Below are 20512 nucleotides of genomic sequence, written 5' to 3'. Positions count from 1 at the left end.
TCAGCTGTTTTTCCTTAGATAGAAAACTTTGAATCAATCTGACTGTGCCTTGAGATGACATGTGTTGTAAATTGGCACAATAGAAATAAACTGAACTGAAGAAGTAAAGAAAGAAACATATTTCAGCACAACAGCAAGTATAACTGAGTGTTTAGTAGAACTTCAGAAACAGAGTCCAATGTAGCTTAGCGATAGCGCACTCAGCTGCTCCCATGCTTCAGCTGATGAGCTGCAGCTGTGATGGGGAGAGGAAACCATGAAAGCAATGCTATGATGGCTATGTGGAAGACAACAATATTATAACAATTATCAGAACGTACAAATGAAATCAAGGTCGAAGAGAAAGTTGAGTATAAAAATAAGCAGAAAATAAAATAATTTTTTATTGAAAGGGAATGTTGCTTTGTTAAACTTTTACACAGACCATTCTATGCCATGTCAAATTGAAATGAACAGATAGCAATGATTACGAAGCCCAGGCTGCACAGGACAGAGAGCACATGTCAGCAGTTAGCATTCACAGAAATGAGCATTAACAAACATTCAGCATTTACCCCGGAGATGAAATACCTCATTTACATAATTTCCCATCTACAGCTTTCTGTATTCACAGTCCTACATCTTATGCATTTCCTTAACAACAAATTAATTTGAAAAAAACAAACATTTCTATTACCAGCCAAATGACATCACTACAGCTGTAAATGACCACCACCACCATTCTAAGTGAAAAATTCAAATATAATCTGAAAGCATAAATGTTCAAATCAAACCTCGAAACGGAGGAAAATAAGACAAACGCAAGTTCTAAACGGATAGTTCTACAGCGCAATTCCAACAAAGAATTTTCTACAGTTTGACGTTCAGATATTTTGGCCCAGGTGTTAACAGTAATTTTAGCTCTCACTGCTTCCTGAAGGTCGGTATTTTCTGGCAATGTTTTTGTAGAAAACTCTTTAGCAGAGTTAAATGACTTCCTCTTATTAGGATAGCTGTTTCTACGAAGAAAAAGGGTTTTGCTTTGGACTTCTGTTGACACCTCTTGCTGATAGGATAGAATATAAGCCTGCTTTGGCTGACAGCTTCTTTGGAAAATATTAATAATGAGTTGATAGACTCTTTTAACACATAATAAAAATCTAGTTTGTCTGTCTGTTGTGGTCTCTGCATGCAGAGAGCCCATTCCTATTCCTAACTGTTTAGTTAGAAATGTTGAGCAAATCAAAGAACGAAGGCTTATTTCCTGTTTGTGTCCACAACTAATTGGTTCAAAATAAAATTTTAGCAGAACACCGTCACCGTGATCCTTTCTAACTGAAATACCAAACAAACACTTACTTCTATACTCCCGGGCTGCCATGCCTAAAACCCCCTGAGGGGGAGCAGCCTTTTTTACCAGGATAGCATCTCTAGGCAAAATGCCTTGAGGTGAACCTGGGTCTAACTCCTGTACCTCATCCTTGACTAACACATAATTGCCACCAAGATTTTGCCCCCATAGTGTAGAGGCTTCCAGAGAGGCCTGTGACATGGTCGGACTAGGAAGCAACACAGTGGCTCTGAGTGAACCTGTACGGCTAAGAGGACTTTTAGGACTTTTTGGGCCCTCAGCATCCTGGATAACTAGCCTTGAAAGGGAGTTTTGGGTCCTTCCAACAACAAATCCCTGACTCTGTTGGTCGTTGATCACATAGAGGCCTGGAAAATTGTTTCCATGGGCTCCATCCTCCATCACAAACGTGTTCTGAACACTTGGTTGTACAATATAATGCATTGGTTGTAGCACAGGGCTAGTGGTGTAGTAAACTGGTGACTGCTGTAGGACAACTGTCTGAGCTGGATAGGATATGTTAGCAGAATGTTTGATGTTAGCGGTAGCGTGACGAGAGAGGGACATGGTTGCTGACTCTTTGGTTACCGTACTGACAGAGAAACCACTGACCTTTGCCGGTGGTAGTACTTTGTTGTTTTCTACACTAACATGCTTTGTCTGGATTTCATGATCAACTTTAGACTTAACAACAGGTTCAGGTGGCTTGTTGATAGCTTTGACAGTTTCTGATGCCTTTCTTGTCACCAAGGTTTCTGAATTGAATGTCGGCGGGGAACAGATGTCAGCAAGGATCCGGAAATTCATTCCCAGGTCAACCAGAAAGTCCAGGTCATTGTCAGACTCCAAGATGCTGCAGCTCTCTAATGAACCGGCAGCAGAGCCATTCCCCTCAAAGTCATATTCCAGCAGACCATCTTCCACAGGCACTGGGACGTTTGATTTCTGTTATGGGACAAGAAAGAAAACAAGTTTTGCAAAGAATTGAGATGATATTGGAGATAAAATTCGATCAGTTAAAGTTAAGAGGCCATCATCCTGTTACCTTTGAGAAGTGATCATGGAGGAAAACATCAGGGAGGGCAATTTCATCCAAAAGATGTCTTGTTGTTTGTTGAATGCTTGTAAAAGTGTTCATTTCATTGCTCCGATTATAAGGATCCCTTGAAAGCCTGTAAGTGTTGTCAGTTTCCATGACTGGAGAGGTCTGCTTGTACGTTTGTCCTGATCGGTTATATCTTTGGTTCTTGGTTTCTGTGAAGGCTGATGACACTGTGATCATAGTTGCTCCTGGTACTGCCTCAGTATTTTGCAGAGTCCCCATTTTCACAGGCATGAAATGAGTGGGAATATCCTGAAAACATTAAACAAATATATCTGTCAAATTCTATCTATCTATCTATCTATCTATCTATCTATCTATCTATCTATCTATCTATCTATCTATCTATCTATCTATCTATCTATCTATCTATCTATCTATCTATCTATCTATCTATCTATCTATCTATCATATGTCTGTCTGTCTGTCTACATATCTAGAAAAATGATCGCCACACACCTTATCCTCTCCTATACATTCAGTGTGGTACTTGATCAGATGCTCCTTTGTGTCAAACGGCAGATCAGTAAATTGGTCTGAGAAGATGGTGTTTGCTCCTCCGCACTGACAGAACAGCAGCAGCACAGGAACCACTGCAGAGAAAAGAAAATCACTGATTCTAAGCAGCTCCTTTATTAGACAGACATTTATAGAAGCTGAAGTAGCCAAAGACTTTTATTGTCGTTTTGTATACACAGAGTGGGCTCTCCTCATCTTCCGCAGGAAGTCCAAGCACTTCTGGGCCCTTTGGACCAGTGAGGTGGTGTTTCCAGTCCAGGTGAGGGTGTCTGTGATGTGCATCCCTAGGAATGAGCTGTTGATGAGCAGTGGAGCGTGGTTAGGCCGTTCTTCCTGAAGTCCACCATGATCTCCTTTGTCGACTTCAGGAAAAACCGGCCTAACGACACTCTAACGAGGCCATCAAAGGCAGCGTCTTCTCCAACCATCTTTGATTTAGATGTTCTGCTTTCTATTTGTCACACTCTTGTTTCTGTTATGTTTTCTTTTGAGTATTCAGTTTAACTTTGCTCCATATTTTCTAATTTTAGTGGTTTAATTCTTATTTTGTTATGTTTTCTGGTTATATTTCAGTTCTCAGGTTTTTATTTGTTGCCATCTAGTGTTGGTCTCCTTATTCCCTAGCTCCTTATACTGCTCTCTTCACACCTGCTCCCAATCTGCTCCTTAGTCCTCTCTTTGTTCAGTTAGCCATAAATACTCTCCTTGTGCAGTTCCTCAGTGCTGGTTCACCGTCTAACTCCGTCTAACTGTTTCGTACCTCGTTGGGACTGTTTTCCCCTGAAGTCTCCATGGTTCTGGTTTGTTTTTCTTTTTTCTTGTTGGATTTTTGGATTTTTTGGATTTCTGCCTCTGTTGTTTATGAACCACTCATTAAATCTACAAGAAGCTCACCTCTGCCTCCCTGCCTCTGCATTTGGGTCCTCAAACCACAACCAAATCTTTACACTTTTATGTCCTCAGGACAGGAACTAGCTCACTACTTAGAGGTTTAGGTTTGGCCTCTGAACCAAAGTCTACTGAATCTGCTGGAAGTAGTTGAGGATGTATTGATCATCCCCAAAAGCTGTTTGGCATGCATGTGTTTCATGTGTTTCCTCTGTTAGGAAGTCCCTGTAAGCCCCAGGGCAGCTGTGGCAATAATGTAGCTGTGTGTGAGAAAATGGGTGAATGTAGTTTAAAGTGCTTTGGTTACGCTAAATGATTACACACCATGTGTTATGAACTTATCTATTTTTGTTTTCACTATTATGATCATTTATATGCAAATTCTTGGGAGCTGCTATTTTCAAATTTTTTTAAAGCTTTTTTTTAACAATAACAGAAAAATAAATCCTCATTCTAATTCCTGAAAACCTTGATGGTTTTTTGTTTAATTTACTGTTTGTAGCTGAAATGCTCCTGACTCTTAGCGCAACGTTAGATGATGACAGCTGAGCTGGACCAGGCCGCTGTTAACCCAGAGATTTGAGCATTTTTCTCTTACTTTTACTAATTACTTGTTTGGCCTTCGGTGTGTCGCAAACTGTCTTAGTTCTATAGCGAAAAGATCTAGATTTTTTTCTATGGATGCTCTATTTTTCTGCTCAATGCTGTTGCATTGAAATGAACTTACACAGCAACAGGCACATGGCTGTGATGAGGGGGCCGATGGCGTGTGTTGAGAATTCAGAGGAGGAGCTTTTATCTTTTGCTGTCCTCGGTCCGCAGGATTCTTTGCCCTCACAGGTGCAGACCTCCAAAGTAAACACCTCATCCTCCGGACAGGACAGACCCTGAGCGTCCTTCACCTCTACTTGCAGCTGATATATGCCAGGCCACAGTGTATCCTGAGAGTGAAGAGCTGCTGTTGTCTCTGGAGACAAGATAATCAAAAACCAGTTTACTGTATCTCTGTATGAGTCTTCTTGCAAGTTAAGACACTTAAACATTGTATCTGACAGTAGATGATGGTTTCTAAATATGCACTGGACCAGGACATGTTAGAATTAGATTATGTTCTCATCTCAATGGCATCAGCTGGCTGATATTTCAGAAGTTAGATTTCTGTTCTACAATTATCAGCTAAAAGCAAAAGAAATATTCCTGTGAAGCACACTCTGATCTCAGCCTTTCATAAACTGGTTAATCCATTTAACATATTTAAACTTTCACATTTAAAACCACAGCATGGGCCTTTAGGTTTGAGCCTTTTTGGCTTTTTTAGGGGGGGCATAGGTTTCCTCTCACTGGATTTATGTCTTCTGTGTTCTTGACATGTTTTATTAGATTAATTTCCTTACTTACCATTGATGCTTTCCACATCCCATTGGCCTCGGGTGCCTTCTGGTATGATTCTGAAAGTGAATGGAGCAGCATTTGGATGGACATCTTCATCTAAGCCGGTCACATAGACCGTCTTTTTATCAGAGCACAGACTGCCGTAGGCGGTTGCCAAAGTGGGGCAGTGATCGTTGGAGTCGGTGACTTTAATGGCTATTGTTCCTGTGGCTGTCTTTGCTGGCATGTCTGTGGACAAGGACAGCATAATGTTACAGTGTGAAACTGTTTCCTGAGAATAAACTCTACCTTCACTATTTCTACATCATTGGCAACAAGTCGTTATGAAAATAGACAGATATGCTGAATGCTGATGGCTATGGAAGACCAAACCTGGCATATTCAATAAATACATTTTCCATGAGTATGGTTAATTAGATACTTTATTTAATTATTCAATTTTTTTTCTTTTTCATTTGCTCATTTATTTATTCATTTATTATTTAGACATGTATTTATTGTTTCGTCTATTTATTATAATGCAAATTACAAGGGGCGGAGTCTTCCACCTCTACCTTTTGGTTTGTTAGATATCAGAGACGGGAATCTGGAGTCAACAAGTCATCTCTATGTCATGTATTTGTTCTGCCCAGCCACTGAAGCAGGTGAGTAGAATCTGGTTTAACATGGGTAGTACATAGTATTGTATCACTCGCTTGGTTAGATATCGCTGCATCGTTCATCGGTTGGTCAGATAGCGCCGCATCTCTCATCGGTTGGTTAGATAGCGTTGCATCGCTCATCGATTGGTTAGATAGCGTTGCATCGCTCATCGGTTGGTTAGATAGCGCTGCATCGCTAATTGGTTGGTTAGATAGTGCTGCATCGCTCATTGGCTGGTTAGATAGTGCTGCACCGCTCATCGGTTGGTTAGATAGTGTTGCATCGCTCATCGGTTGGTTAGATAGTGTTGCATCGCTCATCGGTTGGTTAGATAGTGTTGCATCGCTCATCGGTTGGTTAGATAGCGCTGCATCGCTCATCGGTTGGTTAGATAGTGTTACATCGCTCATCGGTTGGTTAGATAGCGTTACATCGCTCATCGATTGGTTAGATAGTGTTGCATCGCTCATCGGTTGGTTAGATAGTGTTGCATCGCTCATCGGTTGGTTAGATAGTGTTGCATCGCTCATCGGTTGGTTAGATAGTGTTGCATCGCTCATTGGCTGGTTAGATAGCGTTGCATCGCTCATCGGTTGGTTAGATAGTGTTGCATCGCTCATCGGTTGGTTAGATAGCGCTGCATCGCTCATCGGTTGGTTAGATAGTGTTGCATCGCTCATCGGTTGGTTAGATAGCGCTGCATCGCTCATCGGTTGGTTAGATAGTGTTGCATCGCTCATCGGTTGGTTAGATAGCGTTACATCGCTCATCGATTGGTTAGATAGCGCTGCATCGCTCATCGGTTGGTTAGATAGTGTTGCATCGCTCATCGGTTGGTTAGATAGTGTTGCATCGCTCATCGGTTGGTTAGATAGTGTTGCATCGCTCATCGGTTGGTTAGATAGTGTTGCATCGCTCATTGGCTGGTTAGATAGTGTTGCATCGCTCATCGGTTGGTTAGATAGTGTTGCATCGCTCATCGGTTGGTTAGATAGTGTTGCATCGCTCATCGGTTGGTTAGATAGTCTTGCATCGCCCATCGGTTGGTTAGATAGCGCTGCATCGCTCATCGGTTGGTTAGATAGTGTTGCATCGCTCATCGGTTGGTTAGATAGCATTACATCGCTCATCGGTTGGTTAGATAGCGTTACATCGCTCATCGATTGGTTAGATAGTGTTGCATCGCTCATTGGTTGGTTAGATAGTGTTGCATCGCTCATCGGTTGGTTAGATAGTGTTGCATCGCTCATCGGTTGGTTAGATAGTGTTGCATCGCTCATCGGTTGGTTAGATAGTGTTGCATCGCTCATTGGCTGGTTAGATAGTGTTGCATCGCTCATCGGTTGGTTAGATAGTGTTGCATCGCTCATCGGTTGGTTAGATAGCGTTGCATCGCTCATCGGTTGGTTAGATAGTGTTGCATCGCTCATCGGTTGGTTAGATAGCGTTACATCGCTCATCGGTTGGTTAGATAGCGCTGCATCCCTCATCGGTTGGTTAGATAGCGCTGCATCGCTCATCGGTTGGTTAGATAGTGCTGCATCGCTCATCGGTTGGTTAGATAGTGCTGCATTGCTCATTGGCTGGTTAGATAGCGCTGCATCGCTCATTGGTTGGTTAGATAGCATTACATCGCTCATTGGTTGGTTGATAGCGTTACATCGGTCATCGGTTGGTTAGATAGTGTTGCATCGCTCATCGGTTGGTTAGATAGCGTTACATCGCTCATCGGTTGGTTAGATAGTGTTGCATCGCTCATCGGTTGGTTAGATAGCGTTACATCGCTCATCGGTTGGTTAGATAGTGTTGCATCGCTCATCGGTTGGTTAGATAGCGTTACATCGCTCATCGGTTAGTTAGATAGTGTTGCATCGCTCATTGGTTGGTTAGATAGTGTTGCATCGCTCATTGGTTGGTTAGATAGTGTTACATCGCTCATTGGTTGGTTAGATAGCGCTGCATCGCTCATCGGTTGGTTAGATAGCATTACATCGCTCATCGGTTGGATAGATAGTGTTGCATCGCTCATTGGTTGGATAGATAGTGTTGCATCGCTCATTGGTTGGTTAGATAGCGTTACATCGCTCATCGGTTGGTTAGATAGTGTTGCATCGCTCATTGGTTGGTTAGATAGTGTTGCATTGCTCATTGGTTGGTTAGATAGCGCTGCATCGCTCATCGGTTGGTTAGATAGCATTACATCGCTCATTGGTTGGTTAGATAGCGTTACATCGCTCATCGGTTGGTTAGATAGCATTACATCGCTCATCGGTTGGATAGATAGTGTTGCATCGCTCATTGGTTGGCTAGATAGTGTTGCATCGCTCATCGGTTGGTTAGATAGCGTTACATCGCTCATCGGTTGGTTAGATAGTGTTGCATCGCTCATTGGTTGGTTAGATAGTGTTGCATTGCTCATTGGTTGGTTAGATAGTGTTGCATCGCTCATTGGTTGGTTAGATAGTGTTGCATCGCTCATTGGTTGGTTAGATAGTGTTGCATCGCTCATTGGTTGGTTAGATAGTGTTGCATCGCTCATTGGTTGGTTAGATAGTGTTGCATCGCTCATTGGTTGGTTAGATAGTGTTGCATCGCTCGTCGGTTGGTTAGATAGTGTTGCATCGCTCATTGGTTGTTAGATAGCGCTGCATCGCTCATTGGTTGGTTAGATAGTGTTGCATCGCTCATCAGTTGGTTAGATAGTGTTGCATCGCTCATTGGTTGGTTAGATAGTGTTGCATCGCTCATTGGTTGGTTAGATAGTGTTGCATCGCTCATTGGTTGGTTAGATAGTGTTGCATCGCTCATTGGTTGGTTAGATAGTGTTGCATCGCTCGTCGGTTGGTTAGATAGTGTTGCATCGCTCATTGGTTGTTAGATAGCGCTGCATCGGTCATCGGTTGGTCAGACAGCGCTGCATAGCTCATCGGTTGTTCAGATAGCGCTGCATCGCATACATTTTTGTACGACGCAATAGTAGAGGGGTTGCAAGCAGGCAAGCTTCTGCTAAAACAAATGTGTGCTGGAGCTTACAGTCAGAAGCAGATGGACGGACATTGTCCTTAATAATTTAAAGTGGCTTAGTTTTTCCCATGCTCTTGATTTTCTTTAGCTTGAGGAATGAATCAGGCCTTTTTGCTTACTTCATGTTTTCAAAGAGGCTCTATAATTGTTATCTTGTGACTAGGGCTGAACGATTTAGCCAAAAAAAAATTTGCGAAGCAATGTTCCTTCACACTAAGCCTAACCATGTGTTTTTTCATGACCTTTAAAGCCTGCTTGTCCATAGCTGCAGGCCTTTATTTAACATTTGCATTAAAAGATTCTTACTTTTACTATAATGCATAGATCTAGGTGCTAGCTGCAACTCTCTTTTCCCTTCTTCCCCACCTAAACAGAGAAATGTATTGCCTTGTCTTGTTATTGTATTGTGACTAAAATTGAGTGTCTCTGCGATTGGGAAATTGCGATTTTTAAAATTGCAATTACATTGCAAATGCAATGCATTGACCAGCCCTGGGTGTGACTCTACAGGAAAGTAATCCTAGTCATTTAAAAATCAAACAAGGTGGCTCACATAATGCTCGTTTATCCATATAAATGATAATAAATAGAAACTTAGTACCTGAACTACAAAAGACTACAGTATAACAATAAAGAGATAATGAAGGAAATTTTTAAAGCAGCATATACCTTCTCAAAGAGCCGCATGGCAGCTAAATAATAAACAAAAAAGAAGGCTTGCTTCTTTGATAATATTCACCTTTTGATATTGCCAAAATCTTGGCAATATAGGTACCATTCACTAAGTAGGGTGACTCCCTGTCCGGAACTTTGAGGAGTTTGATCTCAGCTGTCTCTTCATCAACACTAAACCAGTTGTCTGGATCATAAGCTTTGGCATAGCTGTAATAAAATAGACAACAAAGAAGAAAGTTAATAGTTTTCATAAATGTATTTCTGTCATGATCTGGCTTGTTTGCTGTCCCTCAATTGGTAATTTCTTTCACCTGCCGTTTCCCCTCCCTGCCTCAACTATAATTTATTCCTCTCACCTGTTTCCTCTGGGTTATATTCAGTTCAGCCTGAGCATTCAGGGCCAGGTCATTATTTGTTTTCTGTGAGTGTGTCTGTTCAGTTTTATTTCATGGTTCATGTCCTGGATCCTGGCGGCCAGTGGAAAGAGGTTTTTGTGTTTGTCTCATCTCCTGTTCCTCCCCCGCGGAGTCCTCTGGGTTTTTGGCTCTATATGTGGGGAGGTTCAGCTTTTATTTCAGTAAGCCTGGCTCCGGGGAGGAGACCAGTTTAAAGTCCTGCATCAAGTTCTGGTTCAACGTCCTGTCTCGGCTACCCTCTTCCACTGAGCCTGCTCATCTGCACCTGATCCTGTGCGTTACCACCTGGTCATGCTTCCGATCCCAGTCAGACTTTGAACCCGTCTGGGAGCTGTGTTTTTGCCTGGAAGCCTGGATCCTGCCACCTAATCTGTTCCTGCCTAATCGGCAACCTGTTCTGTCTGTTCCTGCCTGATCAGAATCCCTGATCAGGTTGGGCTTTCTGCAACTCCTCCGGAGCTGCAGCACCGGGGACACTCTGGGTGACGCGAGCTGTGTCAACTGTCAGCCCATCGGCTGGATTGCACCCCTCTCAAGGGGTATGGACTGAACTGCTAAACCAGGTAAGTGACTCACTGAGAACATCATCTTCAGCCAGATGATCATGGTCACTTACCTGTGTTTCTCCCACAGAGAGTCAGAGATTGGGCGGTGCCCCGCTCCCCATCCTGCTGTGTCCGCGAGCCACAGCTCGACTTTAGTTTTTGTTTTATTTACTAAACTTTTTTGAACTTTCCAACTGACTGTCTCTCCTTGAATACTGGGTCCATCTGTCCTCGGTTCATTACAATTTCCTTATATGCACGTTTTAGTGTAAAAATTAAGCTCATGTTTGCCCTTTGTTTATTGGGTGGTATACATACACATATACTGTTAGTGCAATAGATGTTTCATGTTAGCAGGAGTTAAGAAAGCTACTGATATGTTAGAAATGTTCACTGGAATCCCTAGAAGGGACCTTTGAAGTAAACAAAATAGTTGGATCCAAAACTAAAAGCAATCAGACTGGGATCTAAATGTCGAGGAAAACAGAAATGTTTTTTAAAAGCACTTTTGTATATAACACATCGCATATCATATTCAGGGAAGTGCTTGGCGTGAATCCTGCATGTCAGCAGGCTTTATGTTGCAGATAAATTCACTAACCTGACATTTTCCGCTGGTTTTCCTGTATCCGGATCAGAAGCCGGGAATGCAGTGATCACACCATCCACTGGAATCTCATTTGGATCCTCAGATACAGGGACTTCCTTGGTGTCTGGTATAAATGCAGCACCCTCTGGAACATTTTTTACAGCTATTTTTATAGGGTAGCTTTTTCCTGGTTTCTTGGGTTTGGTTCCTGGTCCTGGCTTCCCACCAGGTCCCCCACCCACTGGTCCAGGACCAGGTTTAAGTCCAGCTCCTGTACCAGCTCCTACATTCGGTTTGAGGCCTACACCACCTTCAGCATCCACATCCAAATCTACTCCAGCCTCGGCTCCAGCCTCGGCTCCAGCCCCGGCTCCAGCCCCGGCTCCAGCCCCAGCTCCAGCTCCTGCTCCAGCCCCGGCTCCAGCCCCGGCTCCAGCTCCAGCTCCCGCAGCCAGAGGAGCACCCTCTCCAACTTTGACATCCACTTCTGCCTTTACAGAACCACCGTCTATGAAAGGAGCTACATTTTTAAGAGCAATGCCAAGCTCAAGGTTCTGGACGGTTTCAAAATCCACTGGCTAATCGGTGCAGATGTAGGAGAGCATGTTTGGGAATAAATCAGCAAACTTAATAAACCTAACCTGCTACATAAAGGTAATGAAAATAAAGACATATTGAAAGTCAGATAAACTACCTTGATGAGCGTCAGGATGCCCTCGTTGGTGTCGTTGTCAGTCCTAATGGAAAACAGGTTGTCTTCATTTCCTTGGACTATTTCAAACACAGTCAGCCAGTTGTCTGACTTTTCTTCATCTTTGTCCAAAGCTTTGATTCTCATCACTTCTACATCACAAACATTTTCATCCACTGAGCCGGAGTACTGCAGGACAACCAGAACTTTGTCAGGAAGAAGTTGTGGCATTGACTCAAATCTGCTTCATTCATTAGTGCTAATTTAAAACAAACAGGGTTAACTTTACCTAGATGCAGGGAATAAGATTATGCTAATACGACAAAAGCTGCTGAGAAAGTGACTGAGTACTCTCTGTGAAAGCTGTTTTTCAGTGGTCGTGGCTGGGCCATCAATCAATCGGAGGCTGAGACCAGCTAGTTTAATCCCTGTGAAACCAATCCTTAGTAAAAGCAGAGGTGGATAATCCACGTCCAGAGATTAGTTCCAATGCTTTGCAGACTGGTGGTTAATCTTCTGGGCCGTTTCTCAATAGGTTTACTTGTGCATTCTCATGTGCTTGTGAAAGGTCAGCCTCAGCACTGTTCCAATTCACAAGAACACAAAACCGAGAATGGACAAGTCCCTGGATGTTGCTCTGGCCCCTCCCACTTTACCCAGCATGCATCAGAACAGACTGGTCCATTCCCCAGACTGACAGCTGTCCCAGCATGCACTGTTTTTCAATAAAAAAAAGTTTTCAGATCATTTGAGGTGAGATTATTATACTTTAAGCTTTAAACTGATTTAGTAATTTAATAAAAGTTCCGATGTTGAGAGGACCGTGGCAAACAGGATAACCGCACCAGGGCTAACTTCAGCCCCTGCCGCTGCGGACTGGGCTAAAGTTAGTCCGTCTGCAGCGGCCGGTGCTAAAGTTAGCCCGTCTGCAGCGGCCGGTGCTAACGTTAGCCCGTCTGCAGCGGCCGGTGCTAACGTTAGCCCGTCTGCAGCAGCCCTCTCTCTGCATAGCCCTGTCTGAAGTACCTCTGGCTCTGATGGAGGTTTGATTGTTTTATTTGGGAAAACTGTTATTTGATTTGTGTTTATCTGACTGTGTTCATTATAATTCCTCCACTAAATGGAAAAAGTCATAATTTATTATTATTCAGAGACTATTAATAACAGGAGGTGAAATGCAGCTCCAGACTAGCTTTTAATGTGGTGATGTCATCAGTAGTCATCAGAGTCCAGACTTTCCTGGGTTCTAGTCAAGAACTTTGCAATAACGCAAGTCTGGAGTTCGGGTGAATTGAGAAACGGCCCTGGCTAGGTGAACTTGTGTGTGTTCCTGCTGTTGTAGGCAAAGCATAAGTTAATAATTAATAATAATAATTGAACTTTATTAACCTCACATATGAGAAATTCCCTCTCTGCATTTAACACCTCCCCTTGGGGAGCAGTGGGCTGCCATTGTGCGGCACCCGGGGAGCAGTGTGGGGTTAAGGGTCTTGCTCAGGGACCCAGAGTGAAGGCTGTGGGGGATCGAACCGGGTACTTGCAACCTTGTCAGAGCACAAGCACACTGCCCTAACCAATAGCCCAACACTCTCCCCAAGTTAGAAGTTAAAGGCATAAATATCAGTCCTACTCCATAGCCCTACCCCGACTACCACGACAGAGGCGTCTCAGTGGTTACAAAGGCTGGTGGTTCCAAACCCAGACTGTGACCCTGTGTATCTAGGTAGGTTTCCTAGTAAAGGACTGTAAGACTCATTTACTTGAACTCGTCCCATAGTCCCTTCCTTCAGCAATGTTTTATTTTCGGTCTCTCAGCTCCTCTGCTTTTTATCTCCTTCCCCCTCATTAACCAGCACCAGACTGAAAAAACAGAGAAGTCCTTATTGACCAACAGGAGCACAATGATATCCTGTCTTGCTGCGAATTCTTGACACATCGTTATGGAAGAACCAGGCTTGGACAACACTTAAACAACTGGCCAGGAATTAGATGGCCATTGTTGATTAGGAAATCAGATGTTTTTTTGGAAATCCTCCCCTTTAACGATAATAAATATTTTTGGTCACATTAAAATGTGCATTACAGGGAACCTTGACCTCTGCATTTCTCCCACTATGGGCAGCTTAAAGCACCTGTGGAGTGAAGGGTCTGGCTCAGGGACCCAGAGTGGCAGCTCTGGAGTTTATCCTTGGTACTTGAGGCCTTCTAAATTTGCAGACACTCTGCTGTAACCACCAGACCACCATTTTATTTCGGGTGCAGAAATCTGTATGGTGATCTGTTGCCAAATGGATTGTTTGAGAATGTTCTACTCTCCTTCTCCTGCTGCTACTGTGTTGCTGGTGTGTTTTCTTCAGGTTCAGCCGCAGCTGATTGGACTTTCCAGGAATTCTACAGCTAAGCTTCTCAAAATGTATGAATGTATGAAAAACTGACTTTTTTGTTGTTTTTACCATCACAAGAAACAGACTTCTTGGTACTCGCAGAGTGCAACAAGTTTTAGTCTTGTGAGGACATTCTACCTGTATGTGTCCAGTTCAGAAGCCCACTGAACAAAAACTGAAAAAATCCATGCAACATAATGCTCTTCACTCATAGAAACTCTAGTTTTAATATGGCTAGTGTTGCTGATTTCATACTAAAACATACACAGAATTTTTTTTGTTACACAAAGTCAATCTTTTATCCTTGTTGGTCAGGTTTAGCTTGAGCGTCTTTACCTCAGATTTTTCTAGAGTAGGCTGGTTGTCATTGATATCCAGGACCTGGATGCTCACAGTTCCTGTCCCTGTTCTCCCACCTGGTTTACCTGCCAAATCACGCCCTTTAACAATAAGTGTGTAGTTGGCTTGAGTCTGCAATGCAAAACAGAAACCTGAATACATGACCAGAAAGAAAAGGGTGAAAATATCAGAGAAGTTCAAAAGCTGGTACATTTTATGGGAAGAAAACTTGCTGTTAGAAAAAAAACATATTTAGTGCTTTCTAACATCCGCTTCTTGGATAACAAAATGAATCATCTCTGACTCAAACTCTCTTAAAAAAAGGAGATTAGTAACTGCTGCACCATCATTCTAATGGAGCCTTGGCTTCATTCATCGATACCGGACAATGTTGTTAGCCTGGAGGGCCTCAGGCTACACCATGCCAATAGAAACAGAGAATTAAACAGTAGGACTAGAGGTGGTGGGCTCTGTGTTTACATCATTAACAGCTGGTGTAAAAATGCTAGACCAGTCGCCAGTTTCTGCTCTCCAGACATGGAGTTTCTGACTTTTAACTGCAGGCCGTTCTACAGTGGGGAGAACAAGTATGTGATACACTGTTGATTTTTCAGGTTTTCCCCCTTGCAAAGCTTGTAGAAGACTGTAATTTTTATCATAGGTACTCTTTAACTGTGAGTGATGGAATCTAAAACCAAAATCCAGAAAAATACAATGTATGATTTTTAAATATTTAATTTCCATTTTATTGTGTGAAATAAGTATTTGATCATCTATCAACCAGTAAGAATTGTGGCTCTCACAGACATGTTAGTTCTTCTTTAAGGAGCCCTCCTTTTCTCCAATCATTACCTGTATTAACTGCACCTGTTTGAACTCGTTACCTGTGTAAAAGACACCTGTCCACACACTCAATCAATCACACTCCAGCATCTCCACAATGCCCAAGACCAGAGAGCTGTGTAAGGACATCAGGGATAAAATTGTAGACCTGCACAAGGCTGGGATGGGCTACAGGACAATAGGCAAGCAGCTTGGTGAGAAGGCAACAACAGTTGGTGCAATTATTAGAAAATGAAAGAAATACAAAATAACGGAAAATCTCCCTCGGTCTGGGGTGCCATGCAAGATCTCACCTGGTGGAGCATCATTGATCTTGAGGAAGGTGAGGAATGAGCCCAGAACTACTTGGCAGGACCTGGTCGATGACCTGAATAGAGCTGGGACCACAGTCTCAAAGAAAACAATCAGTAACACTCTACGCCGTCAAGGATTAAAATCCTGCAGTGCACGCAAAGCGCCCTTCCTCAAGACAACGCATTTTAAAGCCCCTCTGATGTTTGCAAATGACCATCTGAATGATCCAGAGGAGGAATGGGAGAAGGTCATGTGGTCTGATGAGACAAAAATAGAACTTTTTGGTTTAAACTCCACTCGTCATGTTTGGAGGAAGAAGAATGATGGGTACAACCCCAAGAACACCATCCCAACCGTGAAGCATGGCGGTGGAAACATCATTCTTTGGGGATGCTTTTCTGCAAAGGGGACAGGACGACTGCACCATATATTGTGGGAAGGATGGATGGGGCCATGTATCGTGAGATTTTGGCCAACAACCTCCTTCCCTCAGTAAGAGCACTTAAGATGGGTGGTGGCTGGGTTTGCCAGCATGATAACGACCCAAAACACACATCAGGGCAACTAAAGAGTGGCTCCGTAGGAAACATCTTAAGGTCCTGGAGTGGCCTAGCCAGTCTCCAGACCTGAATCCAATAGAAAATCTTTGGAGGGAGCTTAAAGTCCGTGTGGCCCAGTGACAGCCCCGAAACCTGAAGGCTCTGGAGGAGATCTGTATGGAGGAGTGGGCCAAAATCCCTGCTGCAGTGTGTGCAAACCTGGTCAAGAACTACAGGAAACGTCTGATCTCTGTAATTGCAAACAAAGATTTTTGTACCAAATATTAAGTTTCATTGTTCTGGTGTATCAAATACTTATTTCACACAATAAAATGGAAATTAATTATTTAAAAATCATACATTGTATTTTTCTGGATTTTTGTTTTAGATTCCCTCACTCACAGTTGAAGAGTACCTATGATAAAAATTAGTCTTCTACAAGCTGTGCAAGTGGGAAAACCTGAAAAATCAACAGTGTATGAAATACTTGTTCTCCCCACTGTATCTGCCCAGAGAGTTCAGTGTGGTTAGCATCTCTGCTGTTTATGTGCCCCCTAGCGCTAACACTAAAGAGGCCATGAAGGCTCTATACCAGGCTATCTCTGAGCTCCAACCTGCACACAGAGGCAGTTTTCATCATTGCTGGGGATTTTAACCAGGCTAACTTGAAGACTGTTCTCCCTCATTTCTACCAACATGTGGACTTTGCAACTCGGGGTGAAAACACTTTAGAGCTGGTTTGCTCTAACATCAAAGATGCATTCAGAGCAGCCCCACCCCCACCTCGGGTCATCAGATCACCTCTCTGTCATGCTCGTCCCTGCATATTAGCCCCAGCTGATCAGGGCTAAACCCACAGTTAAAGAGGTCAGTGTGTGGTCTGAGGGCGCCATGGAGACACTCCAAGACTGTTTTGAATGCTCTGACTGGAACATCTTCAAGGCTGCAGCAACATGTTACAACTTATTAAATATTGAAGAGTATGCCATGACTGTGTCGGCCTACATCAACAAATGCATTGAGGACGTCAGCATGAAAAAGAACATCACCACCCGGGCCAACCAATCACCCTGGATAAATGGAGAGGTTTGGAAATCGCTAAAAGCACCAAACTCAGCTTTCAGGTCTGGTGATAAAGAGGCACTGAGAACAGCGCATGGCTACTTAAACCATCAGATCAGCGAAGCAGAACCACAGTCAGAAGATCCAGGATCTTTTCCACGATGACAGCAACACCAGGAGGATGTGGAAAGGCATTCAGATGATCACAGACTACAACACACCCTCCCCCCCCGGTAGAAGCAGCAAACACTGACTTCCTAAATGAACTGAACAACTTCTTTGGAAGGTTTGAGGCACTAAACAGCCTCCAGCAGTGAAAGCTGTTCCACACCAGGGGGAGGAGGAACTAAACCTGGACGTAGCTGAAGGGAGGAAAACTCTGAGGAGAGTCAACCCAAGGACGGCCCCAGGGCCTGATAACACACCTGGGCAGGTGTATAAGGAGTGTTCAGATCAGCTGGCTGGTGTCCTCACAGACATCTTTAACACCTGGCTGGACCAATCCATAGTACCAGCATGCTTCCAGTCTGCCTCCGTTATTCCAGTCCCAAAGAAGCCTCAGGTCGCTTCCCTCAATGATTAGCGGCCTGTCGCTCTGACTCCCATCATGATGAAGTGCTTCCAAAGGCTGGTTAAAGAACACATCGTCTCCAGTCTGCCGCCAACATTCCACCCGTTCCAGTTCGCCTACCGGCGGAACCGCTCCACTGAGGACGCCATCTCTGCTGCTCTCCACCTGAGCCTGGCACACCTGGAGGAGAAGAACACCCACGATGGATGCTGTTCCTGGACTTCAGTTCAGCTTTCAGCACCATCATCCCACAGCATCTGATGGGCAAACTGGAACAGCTGGGCTTCATACACCCCTCTGCTACTGGCTGCTAGACTTCCTCACCAACAGACCTCAGTCAGTCCGGGTCTGACAGAACGCCTCTGATGTCATCAGTCTAAGCCCCTCCCCTCAGGGCTGCGTCCTGAGCCCCCTGCCGTTCACCCTGATGACACACGACTGCGTCCCCAGGTTCACCACCGATCACATGGTGAAGTTTGCAGACGACACCACGGTGGTGGGCCTCATCAGAGACGACAACGACCTGGACTACAGAGAGGAGGTGGAGCAGCTGGTGGAGCAGAGATAACAGCCTGATCCTGAAGGTGGAGAAGACCAAGGAGATCATGGTGGACTTCAGGAAGAAGCGGCCTAACCACGCTCCACTGCTCATCAACAGCTCAGCTGTAGAGGTGGTCATTCATCACAGACACCCTCACCTGGACTGGAAACACCACCTCACTGGTCCAAAGGGCCCAGAAGCGCTTGGACTTCCTGCCCCCCCCCCATCCTCCCCACCTTCTCCAGAAGCACCATAGAGAGCGTTCTGAGCAGCTGTCTCACTGTGTGGTGTGGAGGCTGCAGCGCCTCAGACTGGAAGAAGGTGAGAACAGCAGAGAGGATCATGGGGGCTCCTCTTCCCTCCATTAAAGACATTTCATCCCAGCGCTGCGTGTCCCGTGACATCATCAATGACCCCTCACCCCCCCACCATGGACTGTGCTCCCTGCTACCTTCTGGGAAGAGGCTTCCCAGCATTCAATGCAGGACCAGCAGGTTCTGCAGCAGCTTCTTCCCCACCGCCATCACACTGATGAACTGCTGGATAAACTCTAAATCATGTCCCTGACTGCATCACACTGACCATATCAATGCGTTGTATACTATGTTCTTTCTCCCGATATTTATATTTGATCACTGCTGCACTTTAAGAAAATGAAAATGTCATGAGAGCTGTATTAAACGAAATTTCGCTTTGCATGCACTCTGTGTATACAAAATGACAATAAATGTTGTCTAAGTCTAAGTCTTATTAATGGAAATGTGCAAAACAAATACCAGTCAGGACTTGTAATAAAAAAAAAAAAAAAACCTTTAAAAATACCAAGAATTACGGTTATTGGCCTTTCACAAACACTTTGAATAAAAACATAGAGTAAAGCAAATGTTAAGTATGTTTTACTAGGTAAGAAGTAAGCACCTTACCTCTCTGTCCAATTTGTTCTCTTTAACAAACACTTTTCCGGTGTATCTCTCTATAGCGAACATATGACCGTCACCAGGTGGATTTTGACTGACAATACTGTAGGAGATGTTTGAATTTTCTGTTCCTGGCTGATCATTATCCGTAGCTTCAATTTGCATAACAAGTGTTCCTGCAGAGTCACAGACACACAACACAGTAAATCCCATCGAATGAACCAACACTGCAAAAAAAATCTGATGAATAATGACTGGATGGATGGATGGATGGATGGATGGATGGATGGATGGATGGATGGATGGATGCATGGATGCATGGATGGATGGATGATGGATGGATGGATGGATGGATGGATGGATGGATGGATGGATGGATGGATGGATGCATGGATGCATGGATGGATGGATGGATGGATGGATGATGGATGGATGGATGATGGATGGATGGATGAATGGATGGATGAATGAATGATGGATGGATGGAAGGATGGATGATGGATGGATGAATGAATGATGGATGGATGGAAGGATGGATGATGGATGGATGTATGGATGGAAGGTTGGATGATGGATGGATGGATGATGGATGGTGGATGGATGGATGGATGGATGCATGGATGGATGGATGGATGGATGATGGATGGATGGATGGATGATGGATGGATGGATCGATGGATGGATGGATGGATGGATGGATGCATGGATGGATGGATGATGGATGGATGATGATGGATGGATGGATTGGGATGATGGATGGATGGATTGATGGATGGATGGAAGATTGGATGGATAGATGATGGATGGATGATGGATGGATGGATTGATTGATGGATGGAAGATTGGATGGATAGATGATGGATGGATGGGATGGATGGATGATGATGATGGTGGATGGATGGATGGATGGATGGTGGGTTGATGGGTGGATGGATGATGATGGATGGATGATGGATGGATGATGGATGGGTGATGGTGGATGGATGGATGATGATGATGGATGATGTGTATGGATGGATGGTGGATGGATGGGGTGATGGATGATGGATGATTGAAAGGTGGGGATGGAGGAAATTGGATGAATTTAAAGATGGATGGGTGGAATGGGAAGATGGTTGATGGAGGTGATGATGGATGGAAAATTATGGATGGGTTGGATGATGGATGGATGGGATGGATGGATGGGGTGGATGGATGGATGGGGGTGGA

General features: G+C 44.0%; 1 protein-coding gene across 3 annotated transcripts; it reads right to left on the bottom strand.

Annotated features, from left to right (window-relative positions):
- Positions 1 to 350: 350 nt before the first annotated feature.
- On the bottom strand, positions 351 to 19486 carry LOC119776305 (desmoglein-2-like). 3 transcript variants are annotated; one of them, XM_038274626.1, is made up of 11 exons: positions 19310 to 19486; positions 14534 to 14668; positions 11817 to 12002; positions 11542 to 11700; positions 11135 to 11475; positions 9637 to 9779; positions 5238 to 5459; positions 4567 to 4806; positions 2892 to 3025; positions 2376 to 2684; positions 351 to 2275 (listed from the first exon to the last, which is right to left on the bottom strand). In XM_038274626.1, exons 1-11 carry the CDS (start codon positions 19466 to 19468, stop codon positions 635 to 637), a joined length of 3669 nt encoding a protein of 1222 aa, XP_038130554.1. In that variant the 5' UTR covers positions 19469 to 19486; the 3' UTR covers positions 351 to 634. The 3 variants fall into 3 exon arrangements, with proteins under 3 accessions (XP_038130554.1, XP_038130553.1, XP_038130552.1); XM_038274625.1 differs by having other exon boundaries at positions 11135 to 11517; positions 11548 to 11700; XM_038274624.1 differs by having other exon boundaries at positions 11135 to 11700.
- Positions 19487 to 20512: the final 1026 nt, after the last annotated feature.

Source organism: Cyprinodon tularosa, unplaced genomic scaffold, assembly GCF_016077235.1.
Source record: "Cyprinodon tularosa strain WSP-4 unplaced genomic scaffold, ASM1607723v1 ctg922, whole genome shotgun sequence".
Lineage (NCBI taxonomy): Eukaryota > Metazoa > Chordata > Actinopteri > Cyprinodontiformes > Cyprinodontidae > Cyprinodon > Cyprinodon tularosa.
Note: the sequence above shows the minus strand (reverse complement) of the source record. Positions and strands in the feature narration are given on the sequence as shown.